The sequence below is a fragment of the Crotalus tigris genome, unplaced genomic scaffold (assembly GCF_016545835.1).
Source record: "Crotalus tigris isolate CLP2741 ecotype Arizona unplaced genomic scaffold, ASM1654583v1 scf7180000024384.25900115:4084858, whole genome shotgun sequence".
NCBI classification, from domain to species: Eukaryota; Metazoa; Chordata; class Lepidosauria; order Squamata; family Viperidae; genus Crotalus; species Crotalus tigris.
Window position 1 is genome coordinate 1,644,777 of NW_024100554.1, and position 24,926 is coordinate 1,669,702.

Below are 24,926 nucleotides of genomic sequence, written 5' to 3' on the forward strand. Positions count from 1 at the left end.
GTGATTCACTTAACAACTGTTGCAAGAAAGGTCGTAATATGGGGCAAATTCATTTAACAATTGTCTTGCTTAACAATAGAAATTTTGGACTGAATTGTGACCTAAGTCAAGGACTACCTGTAATCCATTTATGCATATAAGTCTTGGGCTGTAATCCTCTATCTATTTATGTAGCTATATATTGCACTACAATTGGATTTCTTAGATTTTCAACATTCTTGTGCTTTCTTGAACACTATTAGATTTAGTAGAGCTGTTTATTTTCCCAAATATTCAAAGAAGCACTTATTTCTCTACTATTTCTGTTTCCCCACTATTTTGTATATAACAATCTAGCTGCTCTTAAAAGATGCACAATTGATTTAAGTAAAATTGTTGCTATATTTTTAACTTACTACAACAAATAAAAGGAGTATATTTTAACTTCAGATAATGAAAACAATGTTTTTGTGAACATATGATACTGCAGTAATACCACTGCCTAAAATTTTTCACTTTTATCTTTAAAATTATATGTAAAATATATTAAGCTTTTTCTTGTTCCTTGTAAGGGATGGATGGTATTGTACAGTAACAGATATTTCTTCCACAAAATTGATTTGCTCACTCTTAGTATCCTGATAATCATGTATAAATCTTAACTTGGCTGCCAGCTAGAATGCAAACCTCTGCCAGAAAGTTGTGTGCTGATTTATAATCAAGTAACTCACCTACTTTGACAATTCAGTACATTTTTCTTCAATTCCAGATTGCCTCCTATAGGCAGAGCCAAACTGAACTAAACTTGTTCTAGAAATAAGGTCAAATTATTTGGTCCTAAATAATGCATACTTTGTCAGGGCAAAAAGAAGCACATTCTTGAATGAAGATGAAATGATAGGGCAGGAATAGAATAGAATAGAATAGAATAGAATAGAATAGAATAGAATAGAATAGAATAGAATAGAATAGAATAGAATAGAATAGAATAGACCTGGAAGGGACCTGGAAGGGACCTGGAAGGGACCTTGGAGGTCTTCTAGTCCAGGCATGTCAAACTTGCGACGTCATGTGATGTCACGCGACATATCGGAGCTTTTTCTCCATTGCCAGCAATGGGGTGGGTGCAGTTTTGGGATGAGGCGTCCGGCCCACGGGCCGGCAGTTTGACACCCCTGTTCTAGTCCAACCCCACGCTCAAGCAGGAGAACCCATATCATCTCAGACAAGTGATTGTCCAGCCTACTCTTTAAAATCTCCAGTTATGGAGCGCGATTTCTGAAGGCAAGCTGTTCCACTGGTTAACTGTCCTGTCAGGAAGTTTCTCCTTAATTCCAGGTTGCTTTTCTCTTTGATCAGTTTCCAACCATTGTTTCTTGTCCTGCCCCCTGGTGTTTTGGTAAATAATGTGATCCCCCTCTTCTCTGTGGCAGCCTGTACTGGAAAACTGCTATCATGTCTCCCCTATTTCTTCTTTTCTTTAGACTAGTCAGACCCAAGTCCTGCAGCCATTCTTCATATGTTTTAGTTTCCAGGTCTTTGATCATCTTAGTTGCTCTTCTCTGAATTTTTTCCAGACTCTCAACATCTTTTTTGTGATATGGTGACCAAAATTGGCTGCAGTATTCCAGGTGTGGTCTTACTAGGGTTTTATAAAGCGGTACTAATACTTAGCGTGATCTTGATTCTATGCCTCTGTTTATACAACCCAGGACTGTATTAGCTTTTTTGGCTGCTGCTGCACACTGCTGGCTCATATTCAAGTGATTGTCCACTAGGACTCCAAGGTCCCTCTCACAGTTTCTGTTTTTAAGCCAGGTCTCACTCAGTCTGTACTTGTGCCTTTGATTTTTCCTGCATAAATGTAAAACTTTGCTTTTCTCCACATTGAAACTCATGGTTGTCCCAAAAGTCCTTTTTCAAGAAGCTTCTTCAGCTTCTTCAGTCAGTTGTTTTTTGAAAAAATAACCAAAATAATGTCCCCATCTGCATCAAACCATCTCTATTTTTCTCCTGTGTCCCTATGGCATTGCCTTTCTCTGTCCTCAAAGTGAACTGGGTTCAAGTTGGCCTAAGCTGTACTGGTATTAAAATACTCTCTTATTCTGAGAGTAGCCTCAAATTGTGTCACACCTGCTAGGTTTTGTACCTTGAAGGTCAATCCGGGACTGGCAGGGACAGGGAGCACAAGTGACAGAGGCAATACAGGTTTGTGGATCAGCACTGGTTTCATACTTGTATAGCTTTTTATTGACTCAAGAATGGGCAGAGAGCACTATCCACTGCTTAATGGGGAAAGGCTTGAAAAAAAAGCTTCAATCCACTTAATTCTTTCCTATTTTGTTTATAACTTCCTGCTTAATTTGACTTCTAAACAGAGATTTTAGAGCATGTAGCAGGCTGAATTATGGAAATGGTAAGGCCTTTAGGGAAGGAAAACCATATTCCTTTCTCTGAAGTGATTCCTTTCTTTAAAGGCCCAACTTGGCCCTCCCTATTCTTCCTATATCAGAATCTGTGAAAGAATTGGAAAGGTGCAGATGAAAAATGGTCATTCAGGCAGGAAGAGATAGAAGATGGTGGTTTCCCTGCCTTTTCCTGCAACTCATCTATGGAAGAAGTTGCATATCAATGGTGGGATTCAGCTAGTTCGCACTAGTTCGGCAGAACCGGTAGCTAATTTTTTGTTGCCCAGGCCCAGAATAGACTTCCGGAAGCAGCATCCACACAGAGAACCGGTTGTTCACATATCTGAATCCCACCACTGATTCCAATGCTTGTCAATCTTGACATCTTTAACATATCCCAGAATTCTCCAGCCAGTATGCTGGATTGGGATTCTGAGAGTTGAAGGTCCACACACCTTAAAGTTGCCAAGATTGAGAATCACTGCTCCATGTGATTGTTTCTCACTCCTTCTGCAAAGGATGTTTGAAGTAAGAGGAAAGATTTTGGAGAGAGGCCTCTATGCTTTCCAGATTAATGCTTCCATTGCATTCTTTTTCAAATTATTAAATATGTCTGTCTTCAATAATATTCAGTTTCTATGGAATGAAAAGCATTTGATTTGATGGAACTTATTTCTGATTCAGAATGTTTTAATGTTCTGCCATCAATAGCATGGTTGCATAATAACATGGTTGCATAAACAGAGAGATAGAATCAAGATCACATTTAAGACTCTTATCTCTGCAAAAAATGCATGTCAGATACTAGGGATTGATTGTTGTAACTGAATGAATAATTATAAATAAAGGGCAGGGAAGATTTAAATGTCAGTTATACTGCTAGCAACATAGCTGCTCTATCTGAAAATATGTCAAATACTAGAGTAACTAAATTACTATTTTCAACAATTTGCAGTGAAACAGGAAAAACAGTTTACTTACTAATTCATTCTCTCTTATGCAGGGAGGCACTGAAAAATAAACAAAAATAGTATTAACAATGTATCATATAGCTAATAATGAAAGTTCCCTGGACCAATTATGAAGTTATTAAAGTTATTCAGACAAATAAATTATTGTTCATTTTATCAGTTACAGCAAAATCAGTTATCAGTAAAAGTAATCATAAACCCCATTCCCAAGATCAATACACAGATCATAAGACCCTGTTCACACAACTAGAAACAGCAATAAGAAAATAAATCATATATCCAGATAGTTCCTTCCTTGAAAAAATACTATTTTACTTGCCTATTAAATGCAAGCAAGCAAAATAGTAAGGAATTTTGTGAGACAGATCTCTTTATGAGGTCTATTCATTTTAAAATATTCATGCCAGCATATAGGATATTTTCAACATGTTTAGAATGTGTATGTTTGCCATTAGGCAAGAAGAAAGCCAATTTTTAAATGGTTCCTTTCCTACATAAAAAAAGCTTGTTGGTCAGTTTTTAGCAAGTTATTATTAGGTTGATAAAACATTTCATCTCTCAATTTCTACATATTTTAAACTTGTGATAAGCTTTAAAATATGTAGAAAGAAGAACAAGAACAATTCTGATTATTTCTCTGAGTCCACTGGTAATTCTGTAATAAGTTCTAATATTTTTAAAGTATCTCATTTTCTAAATTCTAATTTTGTAAGACAGATGTCAGAGAAATGACTTCTGTGTCAGACTAAATTGGTGTTTCAGAATGAAGTGTCCCTGGACATTAGCTATATAGCAGTATTCCAGTATTTGAAGCAATATTCCAGTATTTGATGGTCTGCCACAAGAAGAGGGCATCAAACTATTCTCCAAAGCACCAGAGGGCAGGACAAGAAACAATGGTTAGAAACTGACCAAAGAGAGAAGCAACCTGGAATTAAGGAGAAACTTCCTGACAGTGAAGACAATTAACCAGTGGAACAGCTTGCCTTCAGAAATCATGGGCGCTCCATCACTGGAGGTTTTTAAGAAGAGACTTGTCTGAAATGGTATAGGTTTTCTTGCTTGAGCAGGGGGCTGGACTAGAAGATCTCCAAGACCTCCAAGACCTCCTTCTATTCTATTCTATTCTATTCTATTCTATTCTATTCTATTCTATTCTATTCTATTCTATTCTATTCTATTCTACTCTACTCTACTCTACTCTACTCTACTCTACTCTACTCTACTCTATTCGCTATGGCTTGCTGAATCAGCTTTCAGTGAGGAGTAATAGATTTTGAGTTCATAGAGTTAAATTTCTAAGCAAATGTCAGAAGTACTTCTGAGAGTTAAATGCTTCAGCAGAGAAAAACAACGAACTTGAATCTAGAAACCTTTGGTTGGTGATGGGGTATCATCTATATGTTCTGTATGTTACTTAACAACAGTTCTTTATATAGCCCCAGTCAACATAGCTAATGTGAAAGAAGCAGGATTATAGAAAGAGCAGGTTCCTCACTTTTGTCCCTGTCTCAATAGTGAGATTGGTGATGTGTCATAATCTTCCCTGCTCAGTGTTCCATATATAGAATGGAAACCACAATCCTTTGCCCTTGTAAGCAAGGAGAACACAGTAAAGCTTGTTAATGCACATTTATAAAAATGGTATATCCATGTTTAAAAGTATTCAATTAGAGTGCAAAAGCCCAACTCAAAACTAACCAGAGTTAAACTTCCATTTATTTCAATGAAATGAGAGCTACTTCATTCTTAGATTGTGTTTATTTATTTATTTATGAGACTTATATACCACTTTTTAAGTGCAATCATTCTCTAAGCGGTGTACACCAGTAAGCAATGTATATATATATATACATTGCCCCCAACAATCTGGGTCCTCATTTTACCTACCCCGGAAGGAGTAGGTAAGTGTTATTTTGTTTCATTAGGACTTTTTGCTGTGAACCTGATTCTGTATTTATACAACCATTTGCCACCACTGGGTCATCAACTAGCCAATCTTAACTGACCCTGACGAAGCTGAGCAGGGTTTCAGTGGAAGACCAGCACAAGATCCCAGGGCTGATAGGCTTAAATCTTCCCGGAAGAAGCCAATGGCAAACCATACAGCTGCTAGGAAAACTGCTCGGTCAAGCACAACTCACTAGAGACTTTATCACAGCGGTTCTCAACCTATGGGTCGGGACCCCATTTGGGGTCGATTGACCATTTCACAGGGATCGCCAAGCAAGGCTGTCCGCCATTTTTTTCCCCTTTTCCGGCGGGTGCCTTACCTCCCTTGGCCTGGGCCAGCTGGTGGCCCAGCAGGTGGTTGGCCTGCTCCGTCTCTGCTGCTTGCCAGCTACACCTTGGCTGGCACAGGGGGCGGCACCACGCATGCGCGGCGCTCCCGGGCAGGGAAAGTCCTCGACTTACGACCTGTTGGGTAGTCCTTGACTTACAACCGGTTTAGTCTTCAACTTACGACAGGTTCAGTCCTCGACTTATGACCGGTTGGGGGCCGCGGCATTAAAAAGGTTGAGAACCACTGCTTTATCAGTTGGAAATAATCGAATATTATTCATGAAAAACGGAATGGTTTGACGGGGATCAATTTTACTTTTACCCAGGAATTGCAAATGAAGATACCCCAAAATTAATCTGAGTAGTGTTTGAAAAAGAGCAGATCAGGACTTCTATGTTTTTACTGTCCACAAATGATACTTATGGTAAAAAAAAAAAAATATTTCTGACTACTATCATTTCTGATCGCGTCCTTCCTTAGAACAGTGGAATAACGCTGGGGGAGAAGGGGGAGGATCGATCTGACATTTTCCAGCGTCCGCTTCTCTCCCACCCTCTCCGGATCACGATGAGCAAGCCCCGGGCTGCCTCTCAGTTCTGGCACCTACCGGTGGTGAGCCTCTTCTCTCGCATGGTGCGGACGCGCGCCCGGGCTCTGCAGAAGCCCTGCTGTCCCCCCCGCCCACTCCCCGAGTTGAGTTAAAGCCTCATTCTTCTCCGGCGAGCGCGGGGGAAAGGGGAAAGCACAACACTCCTCCGTTGGGCCCGTTGAAGAGGCTGCCTGCGGCGAACTTCAAGCCGAATTTTGAGCGCACAAGACTTGCCAAGAGTTTGCACTTGGCACTTAGCCTAGTTTGTGTGGTCTCACAGCGAAGCTGGGTTGCTATGGAGCTGCGGGTGACAATGCGGGAGGGAGACGAGGGCAGTTGTTGACCCCAGGCACGAACATTGGTCGTTAGCGGCAGAGCTGAGGCTTCCCTCGACTACACAACCCAGCCGGATGAAACGAGGCAGAGAGAAGCCAACAATCGCCAGCTTGAAACAATCTGGAGAATTTCTCCCCGCTTGTAACTTTTCGAGAAGCAAAGAAAGGACGGAAAATGCAGCTTATGCTAGCCTTCCCTTCCGGCTTTCTCGGGCGAGCAAAGTTGCTTTCGCTCTGCTGGCCAAAACTGGTGCCCGTTCTCCCCCCTCCCCCCATTGGCGAGTGCCCGGTGCAGTTTTAAAAGTTTGCGCATCCGCCCCGTCCTCTCGTTTCTAGGGAAACTAGGATAGTCATAAAGGCAGGTCTGGCAATCGGATGGGGAAAATACTGAACATGTTTATAGTTCCCACCAGGTACAATTTGGATAGTCTGGCTAAAAATGAAGTGAAATCTATGAATCTATTTTCCAACAGATGCCACTTCTATTGTGATGCATTTGGCAACAGGTAATGCTGCTGCCTTGGTGACGATTATACTGTGCTGAATTCTTACCGGCGTTTATCTGGCAAGGCTCCCTATTACTAATGCTTAACCACAACCTTTTAGGTTAGTCCTGAAGGTTCAGATGAATGGCTGCCGTTTGGGCCAGTCATACACTTCCATTCTATGAATGAATTGTTTCTCTTCTGTTATTTTTATTATTTCCCAAAGTTCTATACAATTTGTATGTCATCAGTATATATATATTAACAGTGGACACCCATATAGACTTCATGTTTTCAAAGATCAATTTTTATAAGTTATTCTCAGATTTTTTTCAGTCTGAGCGATGCCTTTATGCATGAGGCTGATTATTGAAGTTGCAAGAAATATCATTCGATTTTTGCTAGACTATGACAGAATGAGAAATGAAGTCATGGTGGTGGATTTTGATAGCTTTAAAAGATTAGGTCAATTCAGTTGGGAAAATGTGCTTATATTATTATATATTATGACGTATACATTATATGCTGTGTGCATATATAGACATTGGTGGGACAAAATGTTTTAGGTATGATTTTAAGGGGGAATAAACTAAAAAAGAATGAGCATGGTGTTGTTTTAGAAAGTTATAAATGCCTGAGGATCATATCGATTTGAAATAAGATTTTGAAATTATTTGTAAGAATCCTTCCAAATAACTGTTTTGAATTCTGAACAAATGATAAGATAGGGCTTTAAAAGTTGTACATCAGAGAAAATAGGAAGAAACTAATACAATTAAAGGAGAAGTACATTAAACTCAATTTCCTAACATAGAATGGAGTAAAATATTTTAATATTGGACATGTTGAAAGACATTTGTAAACAATGGACTCAGAAACTAATTTTAAAAATCTCTGCCAGTACAGATAGACTGCGTATATGATGTTATGGAAGAAATTCTACCAAACAATACTGAAATTTATTTGAATGTGGATTTACAAATCCAGGCTAAAAGAATGATCTGGGAAAATAGGGTATATTGAATATACAAATGAAACCTGTTGATGTCTTAATAATTAAAAGGACATAGAAATAACAAGCTAGAAGAGTGACTTGGCTAACCTTCCTATATTGATTTGGTTTTGTTAAAATGTTGAAGATATTTGTGAGAAGTGACAAAGAAAAAAAGAAATAAAGTTCTAGGACATCATTTGAAGGGATCAAAGACTAAGACTGTTAAAAGTAAAGAAATATAAAGTTAGTGTATTTGATCAAGGTTAAAATAGATTCATTGCTATCTCTGTTAACTCTTAATGAACTTCTGCTGACCAGGACTGAAATAACAATATTTTACAGATTTGTTTACAGATAAGAGTTAAAATATAGGGAAAGGAGATCATTTGTTGTATTTTAGGAAAAGGTGATAAATTACTAAAATTGCTTATAGTTGTGACAAAGGGGAAGTTCTTTATATATTTATTTTCTTTTTCTTTACTATATCCTTATTGTTCCTTTTTTATTTTTCTTTCTGTTCTTTTCCTTTCTGCGCTTTTACTTTTTATTAGTTTTCATTTGTATTGTAATGTATTTGTAACATTTAACAAAATTATTGAAATATATGTGTGTGTGTATGTGTTAAAAAATTATGAAGAAATATATATACAAAGAAGAACAACCACTAATTCAGGATATGATTCACAGAGTTCTGAAAACCAAAGTAGGAATACCCCTGATTAAGCCATTCTAATCTTCCCAGGATCATAACATAAATAAGGCAAGAACAGAGTTCTGGTTGAGTATTTTTATATCTAACAAATGCCCTTCTATATATGCTGGTCCTTTTGTTTCAGACAGATGTTTGGCAGTTGCAGAGACCAAGGTCATTTTAGTCCTAAGCATCCAACTTCCATCCTCTTGCTTTCAGGTCTTTTACATGATCTCACTGAAATAAACCAAGACCTCTCTGAGTAGTAAGTTGTAACTGATAGCCAAAGAAAACATATTTTAAATATTAAATATACTCTGAATATAGTTGGCAGGAAGGGCTGGAATATGAATCTATGTTTCTGAGTTTACAATTGCCACGAATAAACCTTAGAACAAGATTAAAAATAGGTATAGTTCTGAAAATGAATCTTTGTTGTCCCCTAGTGGTGAAATCCAGCATATTTCAAAACAGAAACTCACAGAGCTGCACTGTAGAGTGTCAGATATCAAACATCAGGGGAGTAAAAGATATTTGGTTCTCTGAGCCTATTTATTGCAGATCCTCCTACATGCCTCTCAGCACAGGCTTCCCTGAAGATCCAAATTCAACAATGAAAAAATGCCCTCAGTTTCTCACAAGATCTTCTGGCAGCAGCTTAAAGAACTCAGAGGGAGAGTGTGGGTGTTGTCTGGTTTATATCACTTGAATTCATATGGCATGGATTCGGTTATAATTAATTTCATTCTAGTCATGGAAAAGCACAAGCAACTGGAACCTAGATATTTCCATGCTGTGACAAAACCTTTTTGGAAGGGATTCTTTATTTGGCTTGTTCTTCTTATCCCATTTTTATGGTATTCATTATTAATTTGATTGTTGCATGTGTCCAGACTGCTTATGGGAGGGCAAACAAATTGAAGCTTAATCATAGATAAAACAGAGATCCTCTAGTTGTCAATCAGACAGATTAGTAGGAAGATTCAGCTTTCACTGCATAGAATTACATACTCCTTGAAGATTCAGACATGCATTCTGGGTGCCCTCCTGGATTCTTTTCTCAACCTGAATGCTGAGATATCAGCTATGGCCTGGAATGAATTTGCATATCTCAGCTCAATATGCCAAATGCGGCCATTTTGATGGATTTCCAATGGGGTCTTGATGAAGCAGAGCTTAGTTGTATATGGAATGGACCATTTCTACTCTTCATGGACCACTTAAACTATCCAAGCTGCAACTAATCCAGAATGTTGCAATCCGATTGTTGATAAGGAGTCAAAGGTAGGATATAAGGGTCTTCATTTAGCAACCAGTCCCAGTTATAACAGAGATGAAAAAATAGCTTTGTGACCAGTGTCCAGATTTACAATCTTCACAGCATCTCTCTCAGCCACATGTTTGCCATCAGTCAGTTAACACTGTCCTGTATAAAATCATAAACATGGTCATGGGATTTTTCATTTAGCCACCCTTTTACTTAACAACTGAGTTAATAGTCAAATTAAAACTAACAACTTCAGCATACAATGGATACTTGTCATGGGTACTTCTACATCCATATATGGTTTATGAGATTGTTAGCATGATCTATTCTAGAAGATGAAGAGGTTGCACATAGGTAAAAATACAAATAGAAAACCAGTCTTTGGATTAAACATTGTGCATTGTTTTATTAAAACTACATAGTCCATCTTGTCAAGTGAAATATGTGACTTTACAGGCACAAAAATTGGGCAAGTTAGCTTTAATGGAAATAGACTGGGGTCAAATTTATATTCAGAAGTTTCATTAAAAATTACTGACATATGTTTATGATTTAGCTTGAACAATATGCTGAGTTGATTTAGGGCATGTAGAACACACAATGCAACAACAAATCTGAAGGTTAAAATCAAGCCAAGCCAAGCATGTTTTGTACATATATTCCTTGGAATGCTTATCTGGCATAAATAAGCATATAGTTGAAGCTAGTAAAAGTTGGCTGGGCCCATGAGATGTTACATATTTACAACACAAGCATCTGTCCTTCCGCTGCTTGCAAAAGCAGATATCATTACAAAAACACCATTGGCACATGCTGGCCATTACCCAAATGTAAGCTTGGCAAATCATCCCACAAATTATATGACAACATTTTACAGTTCACTTGACATTTTGGTTGCCAGAAGAACCTATTAAAAACTGAAGCCCTGTAACATTCATTATCGTGCCCTCAATAACTCAAACTCCATCCCTGTTTCATGACTATGCAAAGATAAATCCTATGCATTCATTTCTAAGAAATTTGTTGGAACATTGGGCTGACAAAATCACAAGGAAAGCTTCCTGTTGTGAGGCTTAAGATTTTGCTGCTTCTCCAGCAATCACAGAGGTTTATCACTATAAACAGCTTTATATGGTCAACTCATTCCCTCCTCCCCCAAGTTGCTGATTTTCTGCAGTCACATGACATGATAAACCAAGTACTGTACTGAGTTAATTTTGTAATTTCTATTGTATCAGAACACATTATGGTTTAAAGTGAAGATCTGATTCACATGTTCAGACAATGATTGTAACACATTCAATAACAAACTGTTTTAATACATTCTGATAAGATCTCAACAAGTGACTCTGGGCAGTATACATCATAAAACAAAAATTAAAAACAATAAAAATATATATTTTATGGTCCCTGAATAGAACTATAACCATGGATTTTAAAGCAGCCAAGAAACAGCTACAGTATATTAATCTAGTGTATATGCTCCATTCCTGAGGAAAAATTGGAATACTTGCTTTTTTTTGTAATTGGAAATACAGTGGTACCTTGGTACTCAATTGCTTTGAAACTCATCGAATTTGATACTTAACACATTTTGATGTGAAAATTTTATCCCAGTACTCATTCTTTGTTTGATACTTAATGTAGAAGCTAGAACTGGTCAGTGTCAGCTGCCTTGTGACTCACTACATTATTCCTTATGGGAAAGAAAATTGCTTGGTATTCATTGTGCTTCCTGGAACCAATTAATGATGATTACTGAGGTACCACTATATAAGCTTTTGGAGTTTCCTCAAGCATTTGGAATACTATATACATACATACATACATACATACATACATACATACATACATATAACCTTTAGCAGAGTTCTACTGATGCTTTCTTTCTAGAGCTTATATAAACCCACTATTGAGTGGGAGAAGGCTCTTATCATGGAACGACAATTCCAACTGTAAGTTGCCCAGAGTTCGGCAGCTATATAAATTTGTTTAATAAACAAGCATCTGGCCTTCTAAGACAGGCATGTCAAATGGGCCAGATGCGTCACACCGAAACCCCCCCCCCCTTTGCCGGCAATGGGAAAAAAGTCACTTCACGTGACGTCGCGAGTTTGACATGCCTGCTCTAAGAGGAAGATGAATGGAAAATATAATCTATATATGATCTCAATCTCTATTGAATATGTTCAATTTTTAATGAATTTAAGCAGCATACTTAATAAATATGCAACTCATCACCATATTTCCAAATATGATGTTTGAAGTCAAAATCTATCACATGTTGCCATATATTTTTCTGCTCAGGATCTTCCTGTAGAGAACACAATACTTTAAATACAGAAAATAAAAAGGAGACATACACAATTTCTATTCCTTATTATAAGAGCCATTTGTTATAAACGTAGCTTGGGAAGAAATTAGTTTTGTAGGAGTAATTATTTTGTTTATTCTGTGGTGATTATCTTGAAATATATTTGCATGTTTTCCAGATTGCCTTGGTTTTGATCTGCTGAGATTCCATCACTTGGCTCCAGTTGCCCTGAAACTACAAAGTGAAGGGGGTTATGCTCTGGCGTCATCCATCAACCAGAGGACTAAAGGCTGCTGGGTCATTTGCATTCTCAGAGGCAGAGACACTCACCTGTTCAGTTCAGACGATTGCTAAGAGTATGTAACTTCAGGTTCCAGTATCTGAAATTCCTTCTTTTTTTCTCTTTTTATTCTGGCTTTTCTTTTTGTATCCTGACTGTTGAACCTAAACTTATTTTTCAGTTGCTTTGTATAGCATTAGAAAATTAGATGCTATAAAAATAAATAATATTTGGAATGAATATGTTTGAAAATATGTCTATGCTATGGAAGCTTGATTCCACATACCTACAGTATATGGAGAAGTCCATGGCAACACTGCAGAAGTGGTTTGTCACTGTTTTCTTTTAGGAGGTTTTTTTTTTCAACTCCTTAGTGTAGCCCAGTGGTTCTCAACCTGTGGGTCGGGACCCCATTTGGGGTCAAACGACTATTTCACGGGGGTCGCCAAACAAGGCTGTCCGCCATTTTTTCCCCCTTTTCTTTGGCCACGCTCCTGGCACCCGGTGATGTATAAGTGGTTGGGGGTCACCACAACATGGGGAACTGTATTATGGGGTCACAGCATTAGAAAGGTTGAGAACCACTGGTGTAGCCTAAAGCCCTTATAATTCCTGGGGTCTCTCATGCATGTAATAAATCCAATCCATCTTAGTTTTCTCAATTACTACTTGCTATGACTTAATTGTGGTATTATCATTGTAATATATTTAGAAATAGCTATTAAAATATAAAATATAATACATATCATTTACACTAATTCTTTTTTGACAATGGCAAGAGCTAAATTTAAAATTCCAAAGCAAGATTGCAAGACATATTCAAACTATGTTGAAAGTGCTTTATTGAAATTTCATGAGTGTGTCTGGCAAAGTAACAAACACCAATACAAGAGTTTAAAATGTTTTCATTTCTTTTTTCAAAAATGTATCAAAAGTTATATTTAGAATATTGATACAAAGAATTAAATTATCGACTTGATTTGTGGTCAAAGTAATACTTTCAAAATACATAATTATTAAAAAGTGTTATCTATACATATATATATATATGGTATATAAAATTAGGGGTAGGGGATGACACACTTGATTCTATTCACTCCAAGAAGCTTAGAGTCGTTTTAAATTTCTCTTGCTTTTTGCACTTCCTGGAAGAGCCTCTTTTTTACTTTGCCGCATAGAAGATAAACTGCTACAATCTCTAGATCCATGGAAGGCACATAGACATAAAACACAAAAATCAAATGCACAATCTTCCCGGCTACAGAGTCCACGTTTTTTTAAGGACTGATATTTAGCAGGACACTGACATCTTGGACAGGGTTTTAAAGCTTCATCACTGAAAAGAGTTTGCGCAACCTATATCAGGAAAACAGAGTTTAGGTATAGTATGCATGCATTTTCATAGGGCCAATAATTTATTCTCACATTATATACTTGAGAAGCAGAATGCTCAGTATATTTCTAAACGAAAAGTCAAAACACCTCATTATATTTGAAAAGATATTAGGGCAAGAGGCAATGTTAATGGCAACAGAGATCTTTTTCAGCAATATCTAACAATAGCCTCAGTTCAATAATATATTTGTCACTTAAATAATGTTCTCCAACACTTACAAATATTTTTTTATCTTTGCTTGCATAACTTAGTAGAGACCATGTCAAATTATATTGTGGGGACTGGTTTGTGCTTTATTTTAAAGTAGATAATTGCAGTTACCTACCTTTATATATGCTTCTTGCTTGCTCCTTGATTGAAAATTAGGGCTACATTGTATTGGTGTCAAAGATTCTTTGCATGATGAGTGCATTTGTAATACCACAGATTTTGCTTGAGCCTGGACTGGTCGTAGTGCAAATCTAGTTACCATAAATTTACTAGCAGCATTTTCAGTGTCCAATAGGCATCCCTTTAAAAAAGATCCAATACTACATATCATTTATTTTTACAAAAAACAAACTTAATTTGTAATTTACCACTTTATGTCAGCCATGCATTTAAAGATCCTATATGCTGTTTGTCTGATAAGTTATAATAATTACACAAAGAACTTTCTAATTCATTTAGTTTCAATACTGTAAGGATCTTCAAATTTAATACCCACACTGAATACTTTTTATGCCCAAATATTTACTATTTGTCCTTGCATTTCAGCATGATGGCAACCATTTAGAAGTTTGTTCTAGATTACAGAGTTGATAGAAGTAAGGCCTTTTGAGCTTCACATTGCTCCACATTAATGTCTGTCTGTCTGTCTCTGTCTGTCTGTCTGTCTGTTCAAACTTCCAGTTCAGATAGGGGCATAATGGAAAGGAAATTCAACAAATTCATTCTATCCATACAGATAGGCTATCTTCTATGGAAGCATTCTATGAGTGAATGCAGTTTAAATGCAATTTAAAAAATCACTTCCAACAGAGAATTAACTAAATTATAACTACATACAAATATATATATTTATCAGAATATTTTACAATTTTACAAACAGAAAAATATAGAAAATATTCCGCAAATCTTAATAATTTTAAAACAGATGTTTCTTATGTGATTAGAACTTAACCATACCAAATACACGTATTTTAAGATTAATTTTATTAAATTATATCTATCAAAACAGATTTATTATCTGATGATAAAGGGTATACACTTACATATATGCACATCTCTGCTATTATATTTTAGGGCAAGTTATGATGTGAATAGCACAAAAGGAAACGGCAATAGTTAATCAAAGAAATTATTACAAGCATGAGATGAGAAAAGAAAGCATAGCCAAAATAAATTTATGCCAACACATGCACTATTTCTCACTATACCTTTTGGTCCTTGCAAACACACTTGCTTGTACCATGATCATAAATATATTGACTTTTAAAAGGCTTAGCATCTTCTTCCTTTTAGGATCAACTCATCAGATGGCTTTGAATCTTTTGATTCCAGTCAACTATTTCACCTTTCCAGCATTTGTTTTACCATCTAATCCATATTCTCTCTGTATGACTAACACACTTCAAAATACTTCTTTCAATGGTGGGATTCAAATAGGTGAACAACCGGTTCTCTGTGTGGATGTCGCTTCCGGAAGTCCATTCTGGGCCTGGGCAACAAAAAATTAGCTACTGGGTCTGCCGAAGTGGTGTGAACCGGCTGAATCCCACCACTGACTTCTTTGTACTGGTTATTCACTTTCATATTTAATCTGCTTACATTCAACTCTTAACTGATTCTTGAACATGAAGAATGAACATAATAGACTGCTTATATACCATATTCTCACAACATGCAACTGATTTTTATGATCTTTCATTGATAATTAAGTCAACTCTTTTAGTTCTCTGCATATATTCATCAACTCCATACAATTAGACCATTTATTCCATCTTTTCACTTTGTCTTAGTTTCATGGATATGTAACATATTTTTCTGTTCATTTCATTTTCTTTTCAACCCTCTTTGCCATTTTTTCCTTTTACATTCCAAGTCACATCTTCTAAATCATATTGTTGATATTAGCATGACCATAGACATAGTCCATACACATAGCTTTGGTCAGTCAAGGCCTTAATATAACATTTTTTAATAAAATAGAGAAGGGGTAAACTAGCTTACCTTTTTTAATCATACTCATGCCATATGCTAACAACAAGAACAATACTGGCCAGTATGCCACAGGTGCAGTCAAAATCCAGTTTTATCTTTCAAATACTAATACTGTTCTGTTCCAACTAGAATTTCTAATATAAACTTCTAAACTGGTTTATTGTTACCAACATCCTACCAATTCAGAGTTTCAGCAGTGTACTGACATGCACTTGAGATAATATATATATTTGTCATGTTATTTTTTATTCAAGTTCAAACCATGTCTTTTCAATTCACTTTCCAAAGTACCTGTGCAATTGTAAGTTACCTTAGCATCTACTCTTAGCTGTTTTATATACAACTTCCGCCTCCGATTCGCATGCTTATCATGTACAACAATTTCTCGCCAGTTTCTGCTTACTTTCCACATACTGAAAGAAAGATTTGTTGTCAGTAGCATCCAAACATTATGCAAGAATTGAATGGATTACTTCATTCCTAATACACTGTATGTATAATTGTGTATAATTCAAGTATACCATGTTCCTAATATGTGACAAGTGAAAGAACTACACTGAAGGTTATCACTAAGAACAAACTGAATTAGGACAATATACATTCATCAAATTATGGGAATATTTTAGATTAATCATTTTTAACAATTTAGATCATCTATTATGGAGAAACAGATGCTAGTGTTAAATATTTAATTCCTAATATATGCAATTAATACATAAGATGTTGATATACTTCATTCCTCAAACTTACAGACACATATTTCATTCCTCAAGCTTACAGACACTTCTCCATACATAATAATTTGTCCAATCCAAGCCTTATTTAATGAAAGTACTAAGTGTCAGAAATTACATAACACAAAGGAAAAAGAAGTTGAAATACAAGTGAAAACTACCACAAGATGTTGAAAAGAGGAATGCTCTTATCCAGATTTCCATTTACCATAGTGTATTCTACAAGCTTCCACCTGTTTTTAATCAATAGCAGCAAATATTCTATGCCCAAATATGTCTTCAAAATAATTTTTTTGTATTTTTTAAAAAATATTGTTAGAGCGGTTAACTTCTACAAACTTTGCAAATTTTCAGATGAGGGCCCATTCATTTTGTATAGTGCAGCTAGGCTACATGAGCATAGGCACTCAGAGAGCTAAGTTTATTATTAGTCTATGCAATTTTAGCATAGCTATATTTATATAGAAAAGTAAACAATAGTGGAGACATTCAGCAAACATTTATAATTTTGTAAAATAGATTTCTTACCTGTATAAGCTTTCTACATTCAGAATGTCTAAAATCATAGCAAGAATATGTTTTAAGTCTCTGTCTTTTAATTCTGTTAAGATATCTAATTTTTCTATTCCCATTTTCTTGCCAATTAGTTGAGCAACAATATATTTTAACACAGATAAATTATCACCATCAAATTTCTTCAGTAAATCTTTTTTGTCTGCTCTTTTATTCTTATTTTGCATAAAGATCTCATGAATGACTTGCAAAGCCGGAGTTTTTGAGAGATTTCCAAAATTTGGAGCCATGCATTTACTTTCATCTTCTTTAAAAACTAATTCATTGTCTTCATTGGTAAAATCATCTACTTTTTGTTTGAGTTTTGAATTAGCAGCTGTATTGTAATCTTCCTCTTTTTCGGATTGTGACCCACATTCTGAGAGAGTGGATAATCTTCTTGAGCGCTGTAGTTTTCTTACCTTTCTTTTAGAATTTAGATTACTGGAAGATTCATTACATTTTTGAAGTAATTCTTGGAAGGATCCCTCATGATCTGACAAGGATTCTTCTGATTTATCAGACCCAAATGAATTATAGCTACTGGTATCAGAAGTTAACAAGCTCAAGTCACTTATTTCTTTAGCAGATGGTGTATTTGTTTCGGATGTATTAAGATTAAATCTTTCAACAAGATTGTTGATGGGTGTGATAAATTTGTCATCACTTATAATAAATAATGAAGATTGTGAAGTTCTGATTAACCCTGAACTCTGATTACTAAAACATACATGTGCACTTTCAGTTAAAACATTAGGAGTGATTGTAAAAGATTTGGACTGGATTGGTGATAAACCACCTGGTTCTGACAAGCTGCCTTTAGGTTTTGAATCATCTATTGTAGAAGTCCTTTGCTGGGAGAACATAAACCTCAGTTTCTGACAGTCAGAATTAGATTCTTCAATTTTTAGAGTACTGGTAGCCAAAGGCTTATAGCTTTTCTCTTTTGGAGAATCCAAAGCATGCTTTGATATCCTTTCATCAACGCTAAGGAAATGAGCTAAACTTGTTTTTTTCTTATTATTCCCTGAAGATGACAGCTGCTTTTCAGAAAATCCCAATGTACCAACAGATGCTGCTTTAGATACAAGTAACCTTCTGCGGAGTGTTGAGTCTTTTTTAGCAACTTTGGGTGTTTCACAATAGTCTCTAGGTATATTAGCATCCTGTCCTTCTGATAAAATAGCATTATGCTTAATGGGAGACAAAACTGAAGTGCACAAACTACTAGAATGCAAATATTTAGAATATTCTGTTTCATTCTGTTCTCCTTTGCATTCTGTATCAGTATAATAAAAACTTGGGTTCTTGATTGATTCATTGTACCCACTGTCATGAAATATGGAAGGAGAGCATGAATCTTTAAAACTGCAGTATCTTGCACTATTTCCAGGAGAGGTCAGTCTGCCCCTTTTAAAAATATTAGATAGAATTGAATGGGTTTCTGACATCTTGTGTTTGGAACCGATTATCCTCTGCAAAATAAAAAATAGTATTTTACTTCAGAAATCAACAGCATAGTTTTATTTATAGTTATAATTTTATTTATCTTTTAAGACTTTTAAAAAGAGGCTTTTAAGAGACTGGACAGGCACTTGTCTGGAATGGTGTAGGATTTCCTGCTTGTGAAGGGGGTTGGACTAGAACAGGGGTGTCAAACTGCCAGCCCGCGGGCCGGATGCATCATAGCAAAAGCGCGCTCACCCCATTGCCGGTAATATGTGATATGTCATGACACGTCACGTGACGTTGCGAGTTGGACACCCCTGGACTAGAAGGTCCTTTCCAACTCCGTTATTCTGTTATTTAAGAATTTAATATTCTTTGGTATATTCATGGAAATATTTTAACCAAAGAATTCAATCACCACATTTTGTGTCTGCTTTATATATTAAGATATTTGTGTTCTGAAAATTAATATATTTGGTATTATCAGTTATTATTGAAAAAAGTGCCATGCTCTTTTGCTTATTAATTTATATCGTTTTCTAGCATGTTCTTAGTAACTCTGGAATTACTTGGTAATTTCTGATTTGTATCCATGAATAAATTGGAAACTGATAAAAAGTGAAGATCGAGCTCTAGCAAAATTAGATCTTAACAGTTTAGTTTTATTCCTTGGAATAGTGTAACTTTTTAATTTAAAAAAAACTTTAAAATGCGTGAGTTAAATATTGCATTTCTATGTAAAAGAAGCTATACCTAACATATTGAAGGATATTTTTTGTTTTTTTAAATAAAGTTGCTATAATTTCATTTCCTTCCTTTTTATTTCTAGAAGCTTAAGATGGAGCTGAAGGGATCTGCCAGGATGATGTCCAAATCACCAAATGAACTCCATTGTCAGGTAGACTTCACAGAGTATTGGCTTTCCTGTCATTATCCGCTTCTGTCCTTCACCAGCTTTTAAAATAATGATATGATATATACTTAATGTTTTTATTAAAGAATCAAAGAACTTTGATTCTAAATATGCTTGGGTTCATATACTATATTAATCTGGTCCATTCCTATTTATTCATTCCAAAAAGTTGTAATTTCTAACCTGTTTGGTTACTGAATTATGAGTATTTATGACTTTTCTAATATATTGTATCTTTTGTTTCTTCTTAAAGGGAACAGGGTTTTTTTCCCAATGTAGGAAAGTCGTTTCCTGTTTATGACAATAAATGTGTAGGTAATAGACAGTTATATACATGCATAATTAGAAATAAATAACACTTTGTTCATAGAATTTTATTTCTGAATAAGGTAATAGGACCGTAGTTTTAGTTTTCATTTACGTAATAATGCATAGGATAAGAGAGTCTAATAGGGATTGTCCTTGTCTTTATGGAAATATAAAAAATATCTAATAAACTATCTCATAATATCCTGATTAATAAGCTAGTAAAATACAAAATGAATAATTGTTAAATGGGTTCATAGCTCACTGAATGATTATACCCAGAGAGTACTCATAAATGACTCTTATCAGACTGAAGAGTATTATGGAGAGAAGTGCATCCCAGGATTCTGTCCTGGATCCCGTTTTATTTAACATTTGTATTAATGACTCATATGAAGGAATTGAGATAATGACTGTCAATTTGGTGACACAAAATTAGAAGAGGCTAAAAGTTCAAAGGATAAAGAGAAGATTCAGAAATATCTAACAAGCTTGAACATTGGAGTGAAATGAACAGGATGAAACATAACAGGTAAAAATAGGGGAGATCCCACCTGGCAGTAGCATATGTGGAAAGCATCAATGTAATAACAACAACAACAATAACAATAATAATAATAGAGTTGGGAGGGACCTTTGAGGTCTTCTAGTCCAATCCCCTGCTCAGGGAGGAAATCCTATACCATTTCAGACAAATGGCTGTCCAGTCTCTTCTTAAAAACTTCCACTGTTGATCTGGAAAGGATCTGGGTATTTTACCAGATGTTGGGTTGAATATGAGCCAATCAAGTGACAGAACTTCTAAAAAGGCATATGCTGTGTGAAGAAGTATTAGCATGTAGAAAAAAAGGGAGATGGTCTTAAAACACATATTTAGAAACTGTTATGTAAATAAAGAAACAGAAACATTCTTTAAGTTTTGGAATGGGAGATCTGATCAAAATTAAACCCAAAATTTCCATTGATAAGCAAGACAGTTGTTCATTTTGCCCAATTTTACAATTTTTTCTTGCCATGGTTGTTAAGTGAATCACTGCAGTTGTTAAGTTAGTAACATGGTTGTTAAATGAATCTGACTTCCCCATTGACTTTACTTGTCAGGTCGCAAAAAGTGATCACATGAACCCAGGACACTGCAACTATCATAAATATATGCCAGTTGCCAAGCATCCAAATTCTGATCATGTGACCATGGGGATGCTACAACAGTCGTAAATGTGAAAAATGGTCATAAGTTGCTTTTTCAAAATGGTCACTAAACACATGGTTGTAAGTCGAGGGCTACCTGTATTATAGCCTATCTCAATAAACACATTCTGGTGAGAGAGAAGTTCCCTGAGGATAGGCTCCAGCATGATTTCGAAATCTCAGAAGACTAAACCTCTGGTTCCGGTAACAAAACCAGATTGGATCTTGCAACATCCCGAGACACGTCTATTTGCCTTTATTCATATCTCAATAAAGCATAACACTGGTCTTTAAGTAGAGTGTGTTTCGTGATTTGGTCTATCCTGAAGGACTGACATAATAGAAGCTTAGAATCCTGATTATGAGAAATAACTGCCCCATTCTGTCTTGGTCAGGGCTGACAATAAATACTGTGTCCAGTTTTATTTTTAAAAGAACATTGACAAGTTAGAATAAGTTGAGAAAGGGGTTGTCAAGATGGTAATAAGACAAGGTAACAAGTCCTGTGAGGAATAGTTAAAATAACTATGTTTATTTAGCCTGCAGAAGACAAGACAAGAAATAAAATTGATAGCAGTCTTCAGATGGTTGTGCAAAAGAGACAATGGGAGTTGTTCTCTTTTGTCTTGAAGAACAGAACTAGAATAAATTATAGAAAAGAATTAGGTTTGATATTAAGAGGCATTGCTTAACAACAGGAACTTTTAGCCAGTGAAATAGGTTGCCTCAAGTGATATATTGCTTTCAAAGGTGGTTTTCAAACAAAGGCTGGATAGACAGACCCTACTTCAAAAACAGGATTGGATTACCTTTGAGGTCCCTTCCAAATTCTCAGATTGTATGTTAACTTTGTAGCACCAATCTCTTTCTCTAAATCCATCCATCCATTCTAAAAGGGGACTATTTAATTATAAACCCATGTTTTTGTTTTCAGAAATATAGTTCATTCAAAACAAGAAATTTCATTTAGCAATTGGTTTATGAAAGCTGTTAATTTTAAACCAACAAGATTTTCAGTCTCTCAAATGTTGGCATATCTAATAGAATTGTTTATTTAAACAGATGACTAACACGATAGCTCAAAATCTATTCAGTTTTAAAAGTGGTTTGTAATACAGTATTCAGACAGAATCACCAAAGAGTTTAGTTTCTGGCCATTCTCCACATGGATGGAGATCTACATGGATCTTCAAAAATTCTGTACTTACCCTGGTGGGTTCACGAGGAGACTGCAGGTAAAACAAACATTCCACAATTGTGCAGGCATTACCCAAAATGCTGAGGAACAGAAACATTTTACAAATATAACAAAGACATTTATACCAGCTATAAATATTAAACTCTTTAGACTGCTTGAAATTGTAGATTATACAGAACAAAGCACGGGACTTTATAATCAGAATTAGTTCACAATCTAATAGTGTTGGACTAGAAGACTTTAAAGGTCTTTTCCAAGCCTATGACTTTGTTAACTTAAAGAAAAGTCTTCTAAAATCCTGCACTGCTTTCCAGTTATATTTCAGGAGGGATTTGTTCATTTAAAAAAATATTTGTCATTTGACTATGTAAGAAGCTTCAATATATCAATGTTATTACTGTCTAGTTAAAGAGCTAACAAATACTTCAAGTCTGTTAAATCAGTGTATAGTAAAGACCTTAAAAATTGAGGCAGGACATTAGATAACACTACTTGATGACATCTTCTAGCAAGTTTATTTAATTTATATTTTGCATGTAGTACAAAAACATGCTATTATAAATATATATGCTAAGGACTGAAGTATGCAAGTTTATACATGTCTACTCAGTTTCAAATCTCACTGAATCCAGAGACTTCCTACCCTTGCTGTTTTAATAGAGGCTGCTACTGGAATAGTTGTAAATATATTAAGGAAAGCATAATAAATGATGTGATCCTAATGTTGCTTACCTGAGAATAACTCCCTTTCAACTTAGTATGATTTATTTATGTGCATGTGTGTATTTCCTAAAGCTTTTGGGAGGGGGTTAGCTTCGAATCCGTTTTGTTTTTGTTTTTTTGTTTTTTATTCTTGGCAATTGTCTGGACTAGATCCTGCAGTTTTCTTGGCAAGCTTTTTTGGAAGTGGTTCCATTGCCTGCTTCCTAGGGCTGAGAGTGAGTGACTGACCCAAGGTCACCCAATCAACTTTGTGTGTGAGGCAGGACTAAAATTTCTAGACTTATGCCTTAATCACAACACCAAACTGTGTGTCCTAAAGTTTATGCTATAATTAATGTGTTAATTTTTAGTTCTCAAAAAAATCTTACTTACAGTATCTTTGTCAAAGTACATTAACATCACTATTCAAGAATCAATTGAAAAAACTAAAATTATATGACAGTCTTTCTTGGAAAGAAAGGCAATTTTGTTAGTTTCAGTGAGGATTACTGAAACAGCATGGCAAACATTTTCTAAAACTCATTTATGATTTATATTATAGAAAAAAAGGTCTAGTAAAAAAATTAACCTGTCATCTAACAAAGCTTTTTGAGCTTGCTGCAAGTAAATAAAAATGTCTTAAAAAGTGTGTTGCCCTAGTATTATTTGTTACAGTATTATGATCATTTTCACAAGTTATCAGATACTTGAAGATTATTTATTTATTTATGGTCAATTACATTAGAAAATACTATTTTTCTTCTACCTTCCTCTTCCCTCTGATTCTCTTCCTCCAGTTTATATTGTTTTTCCAGTGAAGTCTTGAGTGTGAATTGACCCAAGGGCAGTGGGGGGCAGGAGCAGTGTTGCAGAAAAGCAACAGCTAAATCACAATTTCATCTAGTAGTATATTTAAAAATATGGAAAAACAGATTTGACAGCCTTAAACAACTTTTCCCTGGCGGAACTAAGGTGTTGACTTATAGATGCAGGCTGTAGTTATTACTTGGAATATGTAACTAAAAATGGAACCGCCATGTTCAAAAGCAGCATATATTTGACTCTTATTAGAACACAAAAAATGATCATCGTGAAGGGAGAACTGTGACATCTTTGATCTTTTTCAATTGCTTAGAAAATGGTGAGAATTAATATTCTACTTCTGTTCTACTTTGAAATGAACAGTTACCAGTAATAAAGTTTAGCAGGGAAGGGCATACACTATTGAAAACATGCAGCCCCCTACAACTCTGTGTAGAAGTTTTGGAATATATTTAAGACAAGTTAAATATTGATATATTTTGCCTGCACTGGATTTTTCATAAGGCATTGAATGAGGAATATTTCTAACACAGATGTACTTAAGTTCACCTGCAACATTTTACCTCAGATATATTAACAACAGCCATCTTAAGCGTGTCTACTCAGAAGCAAGACCCTTATTTTTTCCCTCTACTTCCAGATTAGTGTGTAGAGCACTGCAATCTAAACTACTCCAAACATTTCTCCTCCCCGTGTAAAGTCAATTTCATCCCCTACTAATGTCTTGAGTGTTGGCTGTGTGAAATTTCCTCCACCAGACCAGGCAACGACCTCACTTACCTAGTCAGTCTGAAAGGCAAAAGTTGCTTCAGGTGAAGTTTTCTGCATATTTAATTCGAAATGGAGGAGGAGAGATGAAAGGCAAGA

The 24,926-nt window shown here is 35.6% G+C and overlaps 2 protein-coding genes across 3 annotated transcripts in view; both read right to left on the reverse strand.

Moving 5' to 3' along the window:
- RGS22 (regulator of G protein signaling 22) overlaps positions 1-6,968 on the reverse strand; it is an 86,595-nt gene extending 79,627 nt beyond the window's left edge. For both annotated transcript variants that reach the window (XM_039328912.1, XM_039328911.1), the window contains exons 1-2: positions 6,250-6,968; positions 3,369-3,397 (exon numbers count right to left, since the gene is read on the reverse strand). In XM_039328912.1, coding sequence (XP_039184846.1) covers positions 3,369-3,397; positions 6,250-6,274 — 54 coding nt within the window. In that variant the 5' untranslated portion in view covers positions 6,275-6,968. The remainder of the gene's footprint in view (positions 1-3,368; positions 3,398-6,249) is intronic.
- Positions 6,969-13,546: 6,578 nt separating this feature from the next.
- Positions 13,547-24,861, reverse strand: FBXO43 (F-box protein 43). The gene is made up of 6 exons (XM_039328909.1): positions 24,840-24,861; positions 22,546-22,615; positions 17,458-18,956; positions 16,506-16,608; positions 14,319-14,504; positions 13,547-13,953 (listed from the first exon to the last, which is right to left on the reverse strand). Exons 3-6 carry the CDS (start codon positions 18,930-18,932, stop codon positions 13,705-13,707), a joined length of 2,013 nt encoding a protein of 670 aa, XP_039184843.1. The 5' UTR covers positions 18,933-18,956; positions 22,546-22,615; positions 24,840-24,861; the 3' UTR covers positions 13,547-13,704.
- Between the last annotated feature and the right edge of the window lie 65 nt (positions 24,862-24,926).